At 44.4% G+C, this 20,461-nt stretch overlaps 1 protein-coding gene across 1 annotated transcript; it reads right to left on the reverse strand.

The window, feature by feature from the left end:
- Positions 1–2,703: 2,703 nt before the first annotated feature.
- Positions 2,704–16,251, reverse strand: LOC144479867 (uncharacterized). Its single transcript, XM_078198883.1, has 4 exons — positions 16,025–16,251; positions 9,766–9,952; positions 7,450–7,505; positions 2,704–3,697 (listed from the first exon to the last, which is right to left on the reverse strand). The coding sequence occupies exons 1-4, from the start codon at positions 16,176–16,178 to the stop codon at positions 3,525–3,527; spliced, it is 570 nt and encodes a 189-aa protein (XP_078055009.1). The 5' UTR covers positions 16,179–16,251; the 3' UTR covers positions 2,704–3,524.
- Positions 16,252–20,461: the final 4,210 nt, after the last annotated feature.

Here is a 20,461-nt window from a genome sequence, read left to right on the forward strand (position 1 = left end):
TGTCTTTTGAGCGTGAGCCTTGAAGGCCTCCTTCCTCATTGCAGATAAAGGATCTCATCTTTCCACCTCTCAAACAAGGCCTCTAGTGCAGTATCTAGTGTGCAACCTCTTACCCGCTGTGCCATTCCTCACTCTCTCCCAGGTTAGATTCTCCTCAGCTCAGCACTTTTCATTGCTCTAGCCAGCCACAGTGCCTCTCCTCCACCAGAGATGCAGATTGGCTTTAAGTTGTCCCATGATGATGCACTCATACAATGAGCTGCACGGTTTGCGTTGGGCAGATGCAAAAATCTTTCAAATGAGTGGTTGACATGAAGTTGACTTTGTGCTGGCCTGCAATCAATGTGGTGTCCGTCTTCAGAGGCGATCCAAGTTAGGCCGCAAAGCCTTCACAGGCATGGAGCGGAGGGGGCAAGCGGGTAAGTTTCACACAAGGAATTAGACTAACACAAATCTTAACAGCAAATTAGGGAAGCTGTGAATTCGAGACAGATTTAGAAGCCAAAATAACTAATTATTGTAAAATAAGGTGAACCACAATGTGGCATTCTTGCCGAACTTTGACCTTGAAGCCCAAGGTCCATATTGACCTTAACCCTTCACACAATCATTACAAAACTGTGTGGAATGTTATGTAATTGCCATCCATACCCTTTTGCATGTCATCTGTTTGGAATTATTAAACTATTCCAAAAGCTTTTCTGACCATTCCATAAATTTAGAGCTTTCAGCAATATTTACTATGTAAAAACATCAAAGAGAATTTGACTGAAGGGAATTATTTGCATGCACAGGTACATATCATTCAGGTTACCGCACCACTTTGCGGATTCAATATTTTAAACCCTTTGTTTTCCTCACATCATCTTGCGGTGCTGGTGCTCTGCATTCTCTGATTAAAGAAAAGGTTTCCAAACTATTCATAAGTTATAGGAGCAAAATTAGGCCATTCGGCCCATTGAGTCTGCTCCGCCATTCGATCATGGCTGATAAGCTCCTCATCCCCATTTTCCTGCCTTCTCCCCGTAACCCTTCAATCCATTACCAATTAAAAATCTGTCTAACTCCTCCTTAAATTTACTCACTGTCTCAGCATCCACCGCACTTTGGGGTTGCAAATTCCACAGACTCACAGCCCTTTGGCAGAAGTAGTTTCTCCTCAAGTCTGTTTTCAATTTGCTTTTCCTAAAACTGTGGGTCGTAAACCCAAGCGAGGCAGTGGGACCAGCAATCGGGGTCACGAGCTTCGAGACAGCAATGGCGGCTGTGGAGTGGAGACTCCGATTTGACAGTCTTGGCATTGGCTGCGTAGGTCGGCCTTTAAGTAGCTGCAATTATTTATTCGCCTGTTGGCATGGCATAATTCTAAGCGCTCTGAGGGTCCTTCCCTGATACCAAAGAGCGTACATAATGGGGGGTGCCTTTGCTTTTTGTGTTTGTGTTTGAATCCCTCAACAATTTTCTCCCCTCTCAATTTTCAACTGAGGTGGTGCCAAGTGTGAAACACTAAAAATGGGACCACAGTAGAAGGCAGTTTGGCAAGCACTGTTTGCCTTTAGTTTAGGTTGTACAGCATTCTCTGACAGCTGTGCACGCTATCTACCATCTCAATAGAACCTACATACTACACCATTCATCATCCCTTGCTTTAAACCTCCAGCAGATTCCTGTAGCAGCAATGCAAACTGTAACTGATTGTGGAAGTGAAGGCTCACCAATGATCCAAAATGATTTTTAAAAAGTTATTAGCTAAGTACAGCGGCATGGTAGCACAGTGGTTAGCACTGCTGCCTCACAGCACCAGGGACCCGGATTCGATACCTGGTTTGGGTCACTGTCTGTGTGGAGTTTGCATGTTCGCCCCGTGTCTGCGTGGATTTCCTTCGGGTGCTCCAGTTTCCTCCCACAGTCCAAAGATGCGCTGGTTAGGTTGATTGGCCATGGTAAATTGCCCCTTAGTGTCAGGGGGACTAGCTAGGGTAAGTGCATGGGGTTATGGGGATAGGGTCTGGGTGGGATTGTGGCCTGTGCAGACTCAGTGGGCCGAATGGCCTCCTTCTGCACTGTAGGATTTTATAAAAGTGCCTGCAGCCTTTAACATTTTTCCTTTCCTGTACAGGAATGCAGAAAGCCTTCCTGGCTGTAAAAATTGCAGTGCTTGAAGCCTCCAAAAGGTGCAAGATACTTTACGGTATATTACTTCAAACATTTCATGTGGATATTGCTGGCTATGCCCATTTATTGCCCATCCCTAAGTGCCCATAAGGCAGTGGGATGGCAAAGTGGTTAGCACTGCTGCCTCACGGTGCCAGGGACTAAGTTCAATTCTAGCTTCGGGTGACCGTCTGTGTGGAGTCTGCACGTTCTCCCCGTGTCTGCGTGGGTTTCCTCCGGGTGCTCCGGTTTCCTCCCACAGTCCAAAGATGTGCAGGGGTTAGGTGGATTGGCCATGCTCAATTGCCCCTTAGTGTTAGGGGGATTTTCAGAATAAATATATGGGGTCACAGGGATAGGGCCTGGGTGGGATTGTTGTTGGTACAGGCTCGATGGGCCGAATGGCTTCCTTTTGCACCATAGGGACTCTACATCTGATCCCCAGATTCCCCATCTCGTTTTGTTTTAAATCTCTCAGGCAAAGAACGTGGCTAAAATGCTACACCATTAATTACACTTCTCAGAAAAAGCAACACAGATACATATATCGAAGATCAAGTTCAACTTTTATTAATTAAATTAACAATGCTTTTGTAAATCACTTCAGTGTATTTATAAACAGCTTAATAAATTTCGAACAGCGATTTTCAACCTTGGCTTTATCTTTCGACACGATACCAGCAAATACATACTTCATTTTTTGGGATTATCAGGCCTGTAGGGCAATACCTACAGGGCTTCATACCGTGTACAGCGATTCAAAAGATTATTGCCTTAGGTATCATTTCTGATTGTCTTGAATTCTTCTTGCATAGAATACCAATAGAAGATCAATATATATTTAAAGGGGAATAATTGGGAGATGTAAAATTAGGTCAAGTATGCAAAAGGTCAAACCAAAACAATTAGTCGACCCATAATGACATTTCAAAGGGCTTGCCTAATATTCCAAAAGGTTTATATTTCCAATAAAGTTCAACTTTGTGCATTGCAAGACTATTATTTAGTGTTTATGCAATAGCCTTATTTATATTATTTACATCCCTGTACAGAAGTCCAGTAAAGAGTAGAAGGTGATCGACTAAATTTGTTTGAACTGGACATAAGCTGAAACTTGAAACAGTGAGAAGCAGAGAACAATCTTAGTGATTGCGGCTGATGTTCAGACTTCTTTTTTGATAGAAAGCCAAAAGTTCCTATGAAATGCATTTCCCAATTTTGGTCCCTTAAGATTGACACAGCAAAGGAAAAGAACGTATGTGATTTTTGTTATGGAAAAGGACTCAAAATAGTTTCAGAGCCTTTCTGGCTGTATTTGTTAGTGACAGACAGTGTTGATAGGAATTGTGAAGGTTGGCATTTCAAATCCTTTAGAAGAGTAATTCTCGGACTGAAATGAATAGCAAGAGAATGCTGGCGAATCCACCCAGTGGCTTGAAGGTAATGGCACCTGCCGTAGTCATGCTAGTTGAAGCATAGGTCATGGTGCTCATGTTGCCAAATGTGCCATTCGTTGTCATTGGAGCAGCAGTGGTCATTGAAACTGTGTGAAAACCATCATATTTATTAAGTTAGCAAAGAATTTAGAATCTTGGGCTTCATAAACATACGCATTGAATACAAAAGGAGGAAACTAATGCTGAACCCATGTAATAACACCAGGTTAAAGTCCAACAAGTTTATTTGGAATCATGAGCTTTCGGAGCGCTACTCCTTCATCACTCACCTGATGAAGCTCGTGATTCCAAATAAACCTGTTGAACTTTAACCTGGTGTTGTGAGACTTCTTACTCTGCCCACTCCAGTCCAACGCCGGCATCTCCACATCAAACCGATATAAAGTTCTGGTTCAATCCCATCTGGAGTATTGTGTCCAGTTCTAGTCACTACATTTTAGGAAAGATGAGAAGCTCCTTGAGAGAGTGTGGAGAAGATTTATAAAAAGGTTCCAGGAATTGGGTGGGGGTGGATGTTGGTTACAAGGCTAAGTTTAAGTTTATTTATTCGTGTCACAAGTAGGCTTACATTCACACTGCAATGAAGTTACTGTGAAAATCCCCTAGTCGCCACACTCTGGCATCTGTACGGGTGCACTGAAAGAGAACTTAGCATTGGCAATGCACCTAACCAGCACGTCTTTTGGACAGTGGGAGGAAACCAGAGCACCCGGAGGAAACCCACGCAGACACGGGGAGAACATGTAGACTCCGCACAGACAGTGACTCAAGCTGGGAATCGAACCTGGGTCCCTGGTGCTGTGAGGCAGCAGTGCTAACCACTGTGCCGCCGTGCTGCCCTTAAGTTAGATTTGGGAAGGCTGGAGTTGTTCTCCTCAAAGGAGATTAATAGGAAATTTGATAAAAAGGTGTATAAATCATAACAGACTTAGATAAGGTAGATTAGTGAAAGCTCTTCCAATTAGCTGCTGGTACAAGGGTTCACAGATTTACCATTTTGGGCAAGAGAGGCAAGGGGGAATGTGATGAAGATGTTTTTATGCAGCGAGTGATGATAGCTTGGAGCTCACTTCCCACAAGAGAAGTGCAAGCAGAAGCAAAAGGAAATTGGATCACCACTTGAAGGAAAAATACTTCGAGGTTCCAGGGACCGAATGGGGGAATGTGACTGACATGATTGCTTCATGGGGAGCTGGCATGCATTCAATGGACTGAATGGCCCCCCAACTGTGGCGACAATGACTCTAATGCCAGGATTTCCTGCTCCCGACCTTTGGCTGGCCTGTCATATTGTCTGTCCCACCCGGGAAGACTCTTGCCCCAGGCAGGAATGGACAATCCAGGCCAATGAATCTAGACAATAATATTTCTTAGGAATTTGTTTACCATGGGCCAGTAACTTTAGATGTTTAGCTCGAGGGCACTTTTCAGCCTGAATAGATTTCAAATGCACCTTTTGTTTATCAAGCACAAAGTATATAATCATCCCACTTGAGGCAGCACGGTGGCACAGTGGTTAGCGCTACTGCCTCACAGCGCCAGGGACCTGGGGCCAGGGACCTGGGGCCAGGGACCTGGGTTTGATTCCCAGTTTGGATCACTGTTTGCGCAGAATCTGCACATTCTCCCCGTATCTGCGTGGGTTTCCTCCGGATGCTCCGGTATCCTCCCACAGTCCAAAGGACGTGCTGGTTAGGAGCAATGGCCATACTAAATTCTCCCTCAGTGCACCCGGACAGGCGCCTGAGTGTGGCGACTCGGGGATTTTCACAGAAACTTCATTTTAGTGTTAATGTAAGCCTACTTGTGACACAAACAAATAAATAAACTTAATTCAATCTTGGCATTGCTCAAATTCCCCAGCCCTTTAAAAATCACAATTCGGTACTTTGCTGTCAAACAGTTTTAAGTTTTTTAGCTCTGGGACTTGGGAACAATTGCTGCTGTGTTACTATCATCCTCAATGTCCCATGAGGGAATCAGCCAGGGTTCCTATTTCTGGTGTTTTGAGTCTGGATGACCCTTTGTCAGAGCTCTGACGAAGGGTTATCCAGACTCAAAACGCTAGCTCTGTTCTCTCCCCACAGATACTGCGAGACTTGCTGAGATTTTCCAGCATTTTCTGTTTTTGTTGCAGATTCCAGCATTCGCAGTCATTTGCTTTTATTTTTCCTAGTTCTGGTTGCTTTCTCCCATCTTGACAGTTCCAAGGTATGATTCTACACGCCCTAAAATTCCCCCTGGCATCTCATCCAAGTGGATAGACATTAAGAGAATCATAGACCATGATAAATGGAGGACATGACAGACTAAAACAAATTCTGTTTCATCTGAAAACCCTCAAGACTCACTGAGCAATGATCAGGAGAAAGGCAGCAGTGCCCTTCCCAAGCAATTAGATAGATTGATGTAACACAGAAAATGCTGGAAAATCTCTGCTGGTCTGACAGCATCTGATGAGGGAGAATAGAGCCAACATTTCAGCTCTTCATAAGAAGTGAGAGCAGAATTAAACCATTTGGCCCATTGAGTCCCCTCTGCCATTTGATCATGGCTGATAGGCTCCTCATCCCCATTTTCCTGCCTTTCCCCATAACCCTTCAACCCATTACCAATTAAATATCTGTCTCAATCCTCCTTAAGTTTGCTCACTGCCCTAGCATCCGCTGCAATTTGGGGTAGTGAATTCCACAGATTCACAACCCTTTTGGAGAAATAGTTTCTCCTCAACTCTGTTTTAAATTTGCTACCCCTTATCCTAAGACTATGACCTCTCGTCCTCTCAGGAGAGCTCTGACAAAGGGTCACCCAGACTCGAAATGTTGACTCTATTCTCTCTCCACAGATGCTGTCAGACCTGCTGAGATTTTCTGGCATTTTCTGTTTTTGTTTCAGATTCCGGCGTCTTCAGTAATTTGCTTTTAGATAGATTGGTGTTCTGCTCAACTGTAGCATTCCATTGGCTTCCCCAACTAACTCAGATAAGACAGTTCAGGATAGGAATCCGTATTGTTTTAGCCCGTATAACTCAGAAAGACAGGTTGGACTCACAATGCCTCAATCCTCACCACAGTTAGAGCAAGGAGGCAGGTCTTCAAAGGACCCCAGCCGGAATGGGGATTGAACCCTGTGCTGTTAGAGCCAGTCTGATTCATGCTGACCATCCAGCCAACTTAGCTAACCTTCCGAGGAGTGTGAGTTACTGTTGCAACAGATGTCTTTACATGAATATTGTAGCTGTGGATATTGATGGTCAGGGCTCCAATTTCTTCCCATCACACAGTTGACAGGAACCTCTCCCACTCTTTACCACCTTCTGCTTGTACGTGTTGGAAGGAATTACAGGTTGATGCTCAACATACCTACATTGTTAGTGACATTTAAGACTTAACTGGGATAGACACACGAACAGACGGGGAATAGAAGGATATAAACGGTTGGTCTGGATAGGACAACATGATCGGCGCAGGCTTGAAGGGCCTGTTCCTGTGCTTGTACTGTTCTTTATTGTGACTGCACCTTCCTTAGCCGTCAGTTCCTGGACTTGAACCTTGAGCTTCTGACTTTCAATGCAGGGAAGCTAACCACTGCACCGCAAGACATCCAACTTGGTATTATCACAGCAGAACAATTACAGATTCAATTATTGAAGTTATTGAAGGGGGTGAGGTGGGGGGGGGAGGTGGGCGGTTAGAATTCAAAATATTTTCTTAAATGTTCAAAACTTGAGAAATAATATGGAAAAAACCTAAAAAAATCATTGAAATCAAAATGATAGAAAAGCACTTTCTCATATTATACCGATCCATTCATTGTTAAACATGTAAATTAATCCTACCTGATGGGATGCTTTTACTCATAACATATGTCATATTTCCAACCTTGATATAGGCTCTAGATGAAAAATGGAAAATTATGAATGTCACATGCCTTTATTTAGAATTACATATTAAAAGACACATTAAGTTATCCTCAAAATCTACCCAGGAAATTTCTCTGCCCACCAAATATGGACAAACCATAAAAATCCTCATTATTTATGTGTGAATGGAAAACAAAAGCCGATAAGAAACTTATTTGCGAATGCATTGGACTTTCCCCTCATTTTAATCATTAGTGATGCTTTTCCCTTGAATAATTAAGATAATACTTATGGGTCAAATGGACTTTGTTCTATTTTTCATGTTTTTTCACTGTGATTGTTATCTTGAGTAATTATGAGTCACTGCAACAAGGATCTGTGTTTGGTCTATTTATTTTAACCTGATGTATAAAACAGGGCTTACATTTATACAGTGCCTTTTCTGACCACAGGTTTTACAGACATTGAGATACGTTTGCAGTGTTGTTGAACCCATAGGAGGTGGGACAGCAAATCGTCTGCTCTGCTAGGGTGCCCACTCAGAGCAAAGTTTCCATTGTTCTTTGCTAGCTATGTGGCAAGTCATGGGTATTTGGTGGGAGAGGTGGTGGATGCAGTATGTTTGATGGATCAGCTGACCTTTCCGTTTTTACTTCCAGCAGCAGTCTATGAATACCCAATATGAAGTGTTATTAATGTGATTCATTATCATGTTAATGCAATCAAAGATTGTAGGATATATATTTGATGAGGTACATGAAGCTTAAACTAGTGATTTCAAGGAGAGAAATGGGCAACTGTAAAGTGTGCCCTGTGCTCGCTGACTTACATTGCCCCCCAGTTAAGTGACACCTCAATTTTAAAATTCTCAACTTTGCTTGCAAATCCCTCTGTGACCTCAATGCTCCCTATCACTTTAATTTCCTTCAATGACTCAATACTGTGGGATATCTGTATTAACCGTAATTCTGGTTCCTTCAGAATCCTTGATTTTGATTTCTCCATCATTGGTGGCCACTGTTTTAGTTTCCAAGGCTCTGGAATTCCAACCCTAAACAGCTCCATCTCACCATCTCTGTTTCCTATCACCTTATCAAGCTTTTGAGCATCTGGCCCAGTACTGTCCTGCCCTTTTTGTCTTGCTGAGAAATTTTGCTTCAAAACTCTCCTGTGAAGCACCTTGGGCTATTTCATTATGTTCAAGATATGATGCAAATACAAGTTGTTGTTGTTTTACAGACAAGTTTTGTATCTGCATAGGCAAAATGTAACTATTGGAGAAACAATCAGGTCAAAGTGCATCAAGTAAAAGCTTCAATGCCTGTACAATTACTACATCCATGTCATTTAGATTACATTCCCTCCACTCATCTTAGAATCCATGCAGTGCAGAAGGAGGCCATTCAGCCCATCGAGTCTGCACCAACAACAATTCCACCCAGGCCCTATCCCCGGAACCCCACCTATTAACCCTGCTGGTTCCCCTAACACTAAGGGGCAATTTAGCATGGCCAATCAACCTAACCCGCACATCTTTGGAGTATATTCCAGGTGTAGGATTCGAAAGAACAGACCAAACGATATTAGTGGTGGGATTTTCAGCAACCCCCCCCCCCCTTGCATGACATGTTTTGCAGCGACGGAGGCGGCTCACCATAGGCCGGTGGAGGGATCCTCCGGTTCCACCATTGTCAATGAGAGTTTCCCATTGTTTGCACCCTGTGCCACTGGGGAACCCATAGCGGGAGAGGGGGGAGGGGGTCGCTGTCACTGTCATAATCAGTGGGACCAGGAGATTCTGCCGGAAGGAGTAGCCAGAGCCAGGGTCCCAGGTTCAATTCTGACCTCAGGTCACTGTCTGTGTGGAGTTTGCACATTCTCCCCGTGTCTGTGTGGGTTTCCTCCGGGTGCTCCGGTCTCCTCCCACAGTCCAGAGATGTGCGGGTTAGGTTGATTGGCCATACTAAATTGACCCTAGCATCAGGGGGATTAGCAGGGTAAATGCGTGGGATTACGGGAATAGGGCCAGGGTGGGATTGTGGTTGGTACAGACCCGATGGGCTGAATGGCCTCCTTCTGCACTGTAGGGATTCTTTGATTCTATGAACATCCCGCCCATCTATCAAACTCACGGTATAGCAGCTATGGCAAATAGTGCATGGGCTCTTTACTCCTGTGTATTGCATTCTACAGATTACACTCATGCCAGTAACAGCTATGGCACATTGAATGGACATCTAGGGGAAGCAACTTGTAAGAATTTATGATGAGGGAGACAATGTTCAACCATACTTGAATTCAACAGGCCATGTTATGTTCATGCTATCATCCGATTTCCAAATTTCATGGAATGGTAGGCTTCTGATCCCATAAACTCCAGTGCAATTTGCGGCTTTGTTCATCCACATCCCAAAACCCGTGTTGTTATAGGAAGCTGAGAGGGCCACGTCAAGATTAGTTCCAGTTCCATTAACGGTAACTAGGGAGAAAGCAAACATACTGCACAGTTAATTGCAATGAAATGCAACATGTGAAAATGTATCTACTTCTAGGGCAGTATGTAAGAGTAAGGTCATTTGGTTGCAATTTGAAGGGTATGTGAACTTCATTTGTACTGCACACATTAGTGTCAAGATCAATGCTGCATTGTAATATCTTTGGGATGTGATTCACTGACAAGAATTTCCTCTTTGTAAGTTACAGAATTTGGTTCGAGACTTCACAAGTAAATGAAACAATTTCAATTGACAAAGGCTTTGTTGGTAATTGCCCCTTTCAGGGCAACACAGCGGAGTAAGGGTCACCTGGCTTGGGTGACCAATTGGGACTCAGAGTGGGGAATCACCCCAGGGGGAGGTGTTCTCCTGGGCAGAGGCATTCCAGAACTAGCAGCAGATATGCCGCTTCTCTTGTAGAAACTTGTAAATAAATGCTTCGCTGTTCACTAAAGCCTCTGAGGGTGTAACATTATTCTTTGATGTGACTGGTGTAAATACTGGTGAGGCATCATGCCCGCGACCCATCAGTCAAACAAAGGTGCGCAGTGTGCTTTGAATTTCCAAGAATGTGAGGGTTAGGGGATCATATTTTCCTCCAAAGCATAGGTTGGGATTGTTACGTGTTATAAGTCATTAACCAGGCTGGGTGTAAAAAATAAGGAATAATATCAATGACTTGCACATTAATTACAGTAATTAAAGTCTCTTATTGACTATAAATCTGTCAATATGGCTTATCATTCTTTTAACCAACTCCAGTTTAATGTTCAGCTCAGTGACACCACACTGGGTGGGATTTTATGGCCTCGCTCATCCCGAATCGTAAAATTCCGCCCAAAGTCAACGGACTTTTTCATTGTCCGTCCCTCGCCCGCTCCAATTCCCGCGGCGGGCGGAACGGTAAAATTCTGGCCATAGTCTCAAAATACAGTAGTTGTTAATAAATGCAGGAAAATGGGATTAGCGCACCTTTATTGCTGGTTTAAGTTTATTTATTAGTATGACAAGCAGGCTTACTCTGCAATAAAATTACTGTGAAAATCCCCGAGTCGCCACACTCCGGTGACTGTTCGGCTTCACTGAGGGAGAATTTAGCATGGTCACTGCACCTAACCAGCACGTCTTTTGGACTGTGGGAGGAAACCGGAGCAGCCGGAGGAAACCCACGCAGACACATGGAGAACGTACAAACAGACAGTGACCCAGGCCAGGAATCGAACCCGGTCCCTGGGACTGTGAGGCAGCAGTGCTAACCATTGTGCCACCATGCCGCACTAATGTCAATGAAAACTGGATGAGTTGAAGGGCCTTTTCTGTGCTGTATGACTCTGGTTTGTGTGAGTGCGCTTCTTAATACTAGATGTCAGTGTTTATTTAAATACTTATTTACAGGAGCTTCATCCAACATTTAAACAGGCCTTTTCTTATCAAACACTAATGCGCCCTTATCGCCAATAATGATACTTTCTTCTTTATGTCCATATGGTTAAATTTGGAGTTTTTTGTTATGTCTTTTGATTTCGATCACCCAGGTGAGGTATTGAAACTGAGAAATTAAATAGTCAACTTTTTACATCAAACACTTACAATTCCAAGTCTTCACTCACTTACGAGAAAATGGTTTATTTTTTATTTCCATCTCCGACGAAAATTCTCCAATGTAGCGTTTCCCACCATCCACACGTTCTCTTTACTGATTCGCTGGGTGAGAATGGCACATCAGCGCTACTGTTTTATTATGGGTCTGCTCTTATTACAAAATGGATTGAGGGTGCCAGTATCCAGTTAAACAAGACCCGCAGAGCTATCAAACATACCATCCACCCTATCAACCAGAGCAGAATTCATAAACCAAACAGAAAGACAAAAAGGCAATATCTTCCACTCAGACATTTTCTTATCAAAGTTTATTTATTCGTATCACCAGTAAGCTTACATTAACACTGCAATGAAGTTACTGTGAAAATCTCCTTGTTGCCACAAGCGCCTGTTCAGGTACACTGAGAGAGAATTTAGCATGGCCAATGCACCTACCTAGCACCCGAAGGAAACCCACGCAGACACGGGGAGAACATGAAGACTCTGCACAGCCAGTGACCTGAGCTTCGAATAGAACCCGGGTCCCTGGCGCTGTGAGGCAGCAGTGCTAACCACTGTGCGGACCTTCACCTTTCCCTTTTTCTGTTCCTATTTCAAATGTGGATTGCTGATGCAGTGGAAGAATGACCAAGTTACGTGACTAACATTGGCATTGCACCGGCATCATACATCTTGATGTTAATGTTTTGCCTCATTGAGTCAGAGGCATAAAAACATGACTAACAACATTAAACTGAAAGTTTCTCTCAAGGGCAATGTCTTTAGCTGCTGATAGGATAAGAAAATTGCATTGTAATGGACCTATTCTGAGGTCCAGGATAGGGCATTTTTTAAAAGCACCGAATAAAATAACTTTTTCTGCGTATCTGGTCATATTGCTGATCTGGAGTGTTCAATGCAATCAGCCACAGGCGGCATGGTGGCACAGTGGTTAGCACTGCTGCCTCACCGCCAAGGACCGGGGTTCAATTCCGACCTCAGATCACTGTCTGTGTGGAGTTTGCGCGTTCTCCCCACGTCTGCATGGGTTTCCTCCGGGTGCTCTGGTTTCCTCCCACAATCGAAAGATGTGCGGGTTAGGTTGATTGGCCATGCTAAATTGCTCCTTAATGTTAGGGGGATTTGTAGGGTCAGTAAGTGGGGTTATGGGGATAGGGCCCTGGGTGGGATTGTGATCGGTGCAGACTTGATGGGCTGAATGGCCTCCTTCTGCACTGTAGGATTCCATGATTCAGACAAGATGGAACACCATTCCATTCCCTTAGTCAGAGCACTAACTTCAAATATAAATCGATGGAATGTCTACTGAGGAAGCAGTTTGGCAGGTGTGAGATAGTGGCCCATTGGAATTTTATGCCAGTTGTGGAATATTCCTGGGTCAAATACAACAGGGTCAGATACAACATTTCTTTCCTTTTACAATTTTCATCCAAAAGAATGTTTCTCACGGCACCTATCTAATATTTCTGTTGTTATTGAGATAAATTCCAAGTTAGTGTTGAGTTGTGGGAGGTTTTGTCAACTGACGTGCCTCTCAAGCGCTGTTCCCCCCAGCCCAGTCCACATCAGTCATCCTATGATTCTCTTTAAAATGTCCAGCTTGGATTCTTCCGCCTCTCCAGTTCAGGCTTCCATTCCTCCCAAAGGGGTTTCAAGTGAACCGTTTACATTCAACACTGTCAATGTTTATTTTTTAAAAATCCTTTACAAGTAATTTTAGTGCCCAACCAAACACAACATCTTGGTCATCCCGGGAGACTCAAAGGCCATTTGAAAGCATTCATTACTCTTAACACTCCCAGAGCTTGTGGAATGACAACTGTACTACTTAAATCCAGCATTTTAGTTTTCTGATCCAATTCTAGGGCAGCACGATCCTATATTTTCTATAATTCCAATGTAGCCAGATCATGTCCTCCTCCTTGTGCCTATCACCACTTCCAAACCTCTCCCCCATCCGCACTCCCCTCTCCGCCACCCAGCGTTGCCTTGGACTCCTTATCAATATGTTGCGTTATGTGCAAGTTTCAATATATTTAAGCTTATTTATTATGCTCCGGTTTCATAGGAACCATAGAAACCATACAGTACAGAAAGAGGCCATTCGGCCCATCAAGTCTGCACCGACCACAATCCCACCCAGGTCCTACCCCCATATCCCTACATATTTACCCACTAATCCCTCTAACCTATGCATCTCAGGACACTAAGGAGCAACTTTATCATGGCCAATCAACCTAACCCGCACGTCTTTGGACTGTGGGAGGAAACGGGAGCACCCGGAGGAAACCCACGCAGACATGAGGAGAATGTGCAAACTCCACACAGACAGTGACCCAAGCCGGGAATCGAACCCAGGTCCCTGGAGCTGTGAAGCAGCAGTGCTAACCACTGTGCTACCGTGCCGCCCTTTCCTCCCACAGTCCAAAACATGCTGGTTAGGTGCATTGACCATGGTAAATTCTCCCTCAGTGTAACCCGAACAGGCACCCGAGTGTGGCGACTAGGGGATTTTCACAGTAGCTTCATTGCAGTGTTCATGTAAGCCGACTTGTGACTAATAAATAAACTTTTATTTTTAACTTTTAATATCTTTGGGATGTGATTCATTGGCCTCCCCCAGCTCCTTCCGCTCACTTGCACCCTCAGTGATTCCAGCTTTCATGCCATGTATCATCTCCCCGCATCCCTCTTTTCAACTTTCATGGCAGAGAAATCCACCATTTATTCCAAACACTCAGGAATTCCCTTCCCACGCCCAGCTGACCTGCCAACTCTCTCTGTCTCTTGGAAGCACTTAAGACATATCTTTTTAATCTTGTCCTTAACCACCTCCTGAAGGCAACTGTTTGCTTTTGGCTCTGGGAAATCCCCATGCAACATTCAAGCGTGCAAATCATTATCCCAGTCTGGGGTGCGGCCTCGTACCCGTTAGGAAGTGGGTTTAATCTGAAAAATCTCACTGCACAGCCATCAGGAAAGGATACTTTCGTTCCTGTTTGAAAAGAATTTAAACTCAAAATTTTGTCAGGGACCCATTTTCCAGCCCACCGCTCCACCCACTATTCCAAAGGAAGAAGAAAGAAAGTGTCATTCCTAATATTTAACTTCTGCACGGGGTAGGTTAAATTTTTACCCCTTTTCTTTTCTCCAAGTCACCATTGTTCATGTGTGACCCTGACCATCTTTTGAGTCCAATGACCAGGTATTTGGTGACTTGTCCCTCTTTGGGAGGAGGGGAGGGTATTCATTTTTATCTGATAATGCACTTTGGAGGCGCATTACTATGTGAAAGAAGCTATATAAATGCAATTTGTTTTGTTGTTGAAGACAATGTTGTGGCCAAGGTTGGGCTTGCCACCTCTGTTACTATTCAGCAGCAATTACTGAGTCGACATGGGCGGCACGGTGGCACAGTGGCCAGCACTGCTGCCTCACAGCGCCAGGGACTCGGGTACCCCTACTGTATTGTAGGGGACATTAACACTGTAACAAAGTTACTGTGAAAATCCCCTAGTTGCCACTCTCCGGCACCTGTTTGAGTACACGGAGAGGGAATTTAGCATGGCCAATGCACCTAACGCGCTTATCTTTGGACTGTGGGAGGAAACCGGAGCACCCGGAGGAAACCCACGCAGACACGGGGAAAATGTGCAAACTCTGCACAGACAGTGACCCAAGCCGGGAATTGAACCCAGGTCCTTGGCTGCTGTGAGGCAGCAGTGCTAACCACTGTGCCATCATTTATTGATTATTGATATGCTCCTTGCGATCTCCATCTATCATAACATGACCGCTAAAGTCCAATTAGTGTGTTATGATACATCTATCTTTGAAAAGACTCATTCAAAATTATTTTCTGTATTTCATCATGCCAAATTTTCTAATTGCTCCAGAGCCTTTCATTTCATTTCTGTACAGGTGCCAAACAGGAATTATTTAAATGTAAATCACAGCTGAACAAATATTGCAGGCAGGTACTGGTCTATTCAGGTAGCCGGCTTAGAAATCAATTAATATAGATGGTTTAAACTCAAGATTTCCAGAACACCTTTAAATATTCCTTAAATGCAGCGAAACATCAACTTTCATACATCCAGACAGGAAGATTTTCTCTGTGCACCAAGTATGGTAAAATCAGAAACTGTTATTTAAAACAAAATGTATTTCTAGGTTCTTGCTGAGTGAAATCTTGAATGTGGATAAGCTCTTGGCTCAGAGGGAGAAATTACCAGTCTCCCTCGTAGCGTACAAGCCCAAGGACAAACTAAAAGAAATCTAAAAAGAAGGCTAGATTCATTCACCTGAATGGTTTCTATGGAAGGCAAAGCAGACAAGCTTAAAAGTCTGCACTGCACAGAAGAATTTTAACAGATTTTAGAGGCAGTTTGAAATGTTTTAAGAACAGTTGAACCAAAGAAGAAACTATGCCTTTGTGAAGATCAGCAACTTACCAGTGTAGTTTTTGTCTGGCTGGTAGTATTCTGGGGAAATGGTTAAGGTGAATTCTCCTCCATCTGTAGCATTTTGTAACATGCACAGGGGTTTATCAGATGCTACGCACTGAAGAAACAGGCAAAGAAGTAGCGCTGGTAGAACTGAAGCCATTACTCTTTCTTGGAATCTCCTCTGGATTTCTTAAGAGATGAGGTGTCAGTGGCTGCTTTAGCTCTGATGGTTCCTGAGTGTCAGGTGCAGTGCTTAAAACTCAAGGGCAGCATGCCCCTCCCCCCACACCCAGGTTATTCAAATTCAGTTGATTTGAATATGCATGACACTGTCCGATGGTATCTTTCAAGGACAGAGACCACCTTTTTTTTAACCACCTTCCTTATTCCCTGAAACAAGCCTAGCTTCTTTTGCGACATTTTTACATGCCAGGATAGATTTTGACTTTGCCTGGAAGTGTTAAATGTTTAATAACATGTTGTTAGGCTGCTTTATAACTTTCTCGAGTTTTATTTCTACTGAATTCGCTCGCTGTCACAACGGCACGGTGGCACAGTGGTTAGCACTGTTGCCCCACAGCGCCAGGGATCCGGGTTCGAATCCCAGCTTGGGTTACTGTCTGTCTGCATGTTCCCCCCATGTCTGCATGGGTTCCCTCCGGGTGCTCTGGTTTCCTCCCACAGTCCAAAAGACGTGCTGGTTAGATGCATTGGTCATGCTAAATTCTCCATCAGTGTACCCCAACTTGCGCCAGAGTGTGGCGACTAGGGGATTTTCACAGTAACTTCATTGCGGTGTTAGTGTAAGCCTAATTGTGACTAATAAATAAAGCTTTAACTTTAACTTTGTTACCCACTGTCAGCTATTGTACAAAGTCAAAATCTATTTGTGATTGTAAAATCATGATTCTGCCGCAGTTAGCTTGATGTCAGGGGTGCCAAGGTAGTGAATTTGTACTGAGTAGAGTGCATTGTTTCAGAGGGTATGATAAAGGTGGCACAGTGGTTAGTACTGCTGCCTCACAGCGCCAGGGACCCGGGTTCGATTCCCGGCTTGGGTCATTGTGCAGAGTTTGCACGTTCTCCCCGTGTCCACGTGGGTTTCCTCCGGGTGCTCTGGTTTTCTCCCACAGTCCAATAGATGTGCAGGTTAGGTGGATTAGCCATGCTAAATTGCCCCTTGGTGTCCCAAGAATGTGTAGGTGAGAGGGATTAGCCAGGGTAAATGTGCAGGGTTCCAGGGATAGGGCAGGGGAGAGGGCCTGGGTAAGATATTCAGAGAGTTGGTGCAGACTCGATGGGCGAAATGGCCTCTTCTGTATTGTAGGGATTCTATAATTCTATTAAATCACACAAAGACTTGTGTTCATGTAGAAACCTTCCGCAGTCCTCGGATCTCTCAAAGTGCTTAACGTACTTTTGAGATGTAGTCCCTGTTGTTTTGTAGAAAATATTCTCAGGCTCTACGAGGGGAAAATAAAACATCTATTTGCTGTGTTTCCTATATAACAACAGGGAGTAAGTCTGTTTCAGCGCCAGGGACCTGGGTTCGATTCCTGGCTTGGGTCATTGTGCGGAGTCTGCGCGTTCCCCCCGTGTCTGCGTGGGTTTCCTCCGGGTGCTCCGGTTTCCTCCCACAGTCCGAAAGACGTGCTGGTTTGGTGCATTGGCCGTGCTAAATTCTCCCTCAGTGTACCCGAACAGGCACCGGAGCGTGGCGACTAGGGGATTTTCACAGTAACTTCATTGCGGTGTTAGTGTAAGCCAACTTATGGCACTAATAAATAAATTTTAAGAACTTTAAGTACACTTTAAAGGTACGTCATTGTAAAGCACTTTGAGACATCTGGTGGTGATGGTTACAAGTGCTATATAAATGCAAGTCTTTTATTTATTTGCCCCTGTAATTGTCAGTGGAAATAATATTAACAAACGGGAGGCCCAGAGCTGTATTGTATTCAGTGGCAGAATGCATTGCCAAGTGGTTATTTCAATCATGTAGCATTAAAGCTGTAAATGCCCCTTTAAATCTCCAGAAATATGGCAGGTGAGAGATGTAGGATGGAGGGAGCTGTGTTGTTTGCCATTGATTTCCTTAAAGGCATGCACTGATACTTCAAACTCCTTCCTATTCAAGAAGGGAGCGGAGACTTAATTTCCTAAAGTGTCAGCAATGCCTGTTTGGAGGGGGTGGGGCGGGGGTGGAGGCGGTGGTGGTGGGGGGGGGGGGGGGGGGGGGGGGGTGGGGAGGTGGTGGGGGGTGGTTTGCAGGAAGGGGGGTGGGGGGAGGAACCTCTCAGTTTCCCATCTGAAACAATTGTCCCTTTCACATCGCAGACATCAGCAAGAATCTTTCAACTCTCTTTCATTACAAATCGCTGAAGTGTCGTGTGCTAATCTCTTTGCCTTCCTCAAGCCCCGACACTCACTTGTGTCCACGAACTTTATGTTCTTGCACCACAGGCACAGTGGAACAGTTCTTTCACTTCTTAAGGAAAGAAATCAATTTTAGCTCAAAAACTGGCAGAAACCAAGGAAAAAAATAATTTACTTGGCAACACAAAGAAGGAGACCCAATAGGACAGGAGTTATTTGCATTACACGCAGTGATTTTGGTAGGTAATATATTGATCAGATAAGACAGAACAATTCAATTGTTTTTACTGAGTGTAATGATAGTGTCATGGTGATGAAGGCATCACGCTCCCAGATGGTGACGGAGCTGTTTGTTTCAACGTTAATTAGTGGGAAACCACCCAGAGAACAACACTCAAATTCAGTTATCGTAACTGAGCTACTTGTTTGAGGCCCACAGGACAGGGTTGGCAACAGGGATCCAATCCAAACTCACCCCCTCGCGCCAGGGGGATTGGGTTCAAATCAGGGCCACAATGTCGAGAAAAGACCTGCATTTATACAAATCCCTTCATCCACTAATGATGTCCCAAAACACCCCACAGTCAATGAAGTACTCTTCAAGTGTAATTACTATTATATATGTCAGAAACATGGCAACGCTTTAGCATCCAGCAAACTTCCACCCACAGCAATTACCAGATAAACTGTTTTTAGTGATTTTGGTTGAGGGGTTAAAATATTGGTCAAGGCACTAGGGAAACTATCCCGACTCTTCAAAGCAGCCGACAAATGATCCTTATTGTTTCTTTCAGAGAATAGTCGGGGACCCAGTTTATCCAAAAGTCCCCACACCCAACAGAGCAACTCCCCCACTGTCAGCCTAAGATTTTGTGCTCCAAGGTCCTCAATTTAAATTCATAGAATAGAATTCATAGAATCTCTACAGGGCAGAAGAAGGCCATTCAGCCCATCAGGTCTGCACTGACTCTCTGACAGAGCACCTTACCTAGGCCCTATCCCCGTCCCCCCACATATTTATCCACTAATCCCTCTAATCTATGCATCCCGGGATACTAAGGGGCAATTTAGCAGGGAAGCCAATCTGGGAGCCCGTGTTAGGTCAGGGAGTGTAGGGATTTGGTGCGGGTTTAGACAAGGTCAGCAGGTATTTGGAAACCCTCAAACTTACAGGGGATAGAATATGGAAGCCTGACATTGACACAGCCGAGTCAAGAAAGACCCGATCGAGGGATTCAGCAGCAGATGAACGAAGACAGGGGTGAAGTTGGGCGACGTGGTGACAGGTGGAAATAGGTGGTTATTTCTTTCATGGGATGCCGGCATCGTTGGCTGGGCCAGCATTTATTGTCCATCCCTGAGGGCATTTGGAAAGCAATCGCCTTGCTCTGCATCTGGACAACAGATTTCCTTCTCTAAAGGACCTTAGTGAACGAGGTGGGATTTTTACAACAATCAATCAATGGTTTCACGGTCATCATTATGGTATCTATGGTATCAATGCAAAGAAATGGTAAATACATAACAATGCAAAATTGTAATAGCCACCAAGAACATTAGGCAGCAAGCAAATGGATTCAGTGTCCTCTTGTGGGCTTCTTCTGAACTGCAGTAATATGGCTGCTGACAACATGGTGCAGGTAGAAAGGATGTAAAATGACGGCTTACTCTCCCCCTCCTACCACCCTCTCTCCCCTCCACCCCCCCACACTCCCCCCCCCCCCCCACCCCCACCCCCCCCCCCCCCCCGCCGTACCCCCACCCCACCAAACTGTTTTACCTTCACCAATTGGGAACAAAATCCACAGATAACAGAGAATCCATGAGGCTCCACACACAACATGGAAGCAGAAAAAATCCAGATAACTTGCAACACTTATGGTCCAGATTTTGCAATCAGCATTATGGTGATTTACGGATTAGGCAGTGAATCAGACAGAACCTTCTAGCACGCACACATAGGGGAGGCGATGGCCTCGTGATATTATCGCTAGACTATTTATCCAGAAACTCAGCTAATGTTCTGAGGACCCGGCTTCGAATCCCACCATGGCAGATGGTGGAATT

The sequence above is a fragment of the Mustelus asterias genome, chromosome 27 (genome assembly GCF_964213995.1).
Source record: "Mustelus asterias chromosome 27, sMusAst1.hap1.1, whole genome shotgun sequence".
NCBI classification, from domain to species: Eukaryota; Metazoa; Chordata; class Chondrichthyes; order Carcharhiniformes; family Triakidae; genus Mustelus; species Mustelus asterias.

Bases quoted from the DNA above. Each gene is read 5' to 3' on its own strand.
- LOC144479867 (XM_078198883.1), bottom strand. From the start codon at position 16,178: ATGGCTTCAGTTCTACCAGCGCTACTTCTTTGCCTGTTTCTTCAGTGC. The intron at 9,953-16,024 runs GTAAGTTGCTGA...CTTTCTCCCTAG, and splicing joins GCCAGACAAAAACTACACTG to TTACCGTTAATGGAACTGGA. The intron at 3,698-7,449 runs GTAGGATTAATT...GTTTTCACACAG, and splicing joins GAGTAAAAGCATCCCATCAG to TTTCAATGACCACTGCTGCT.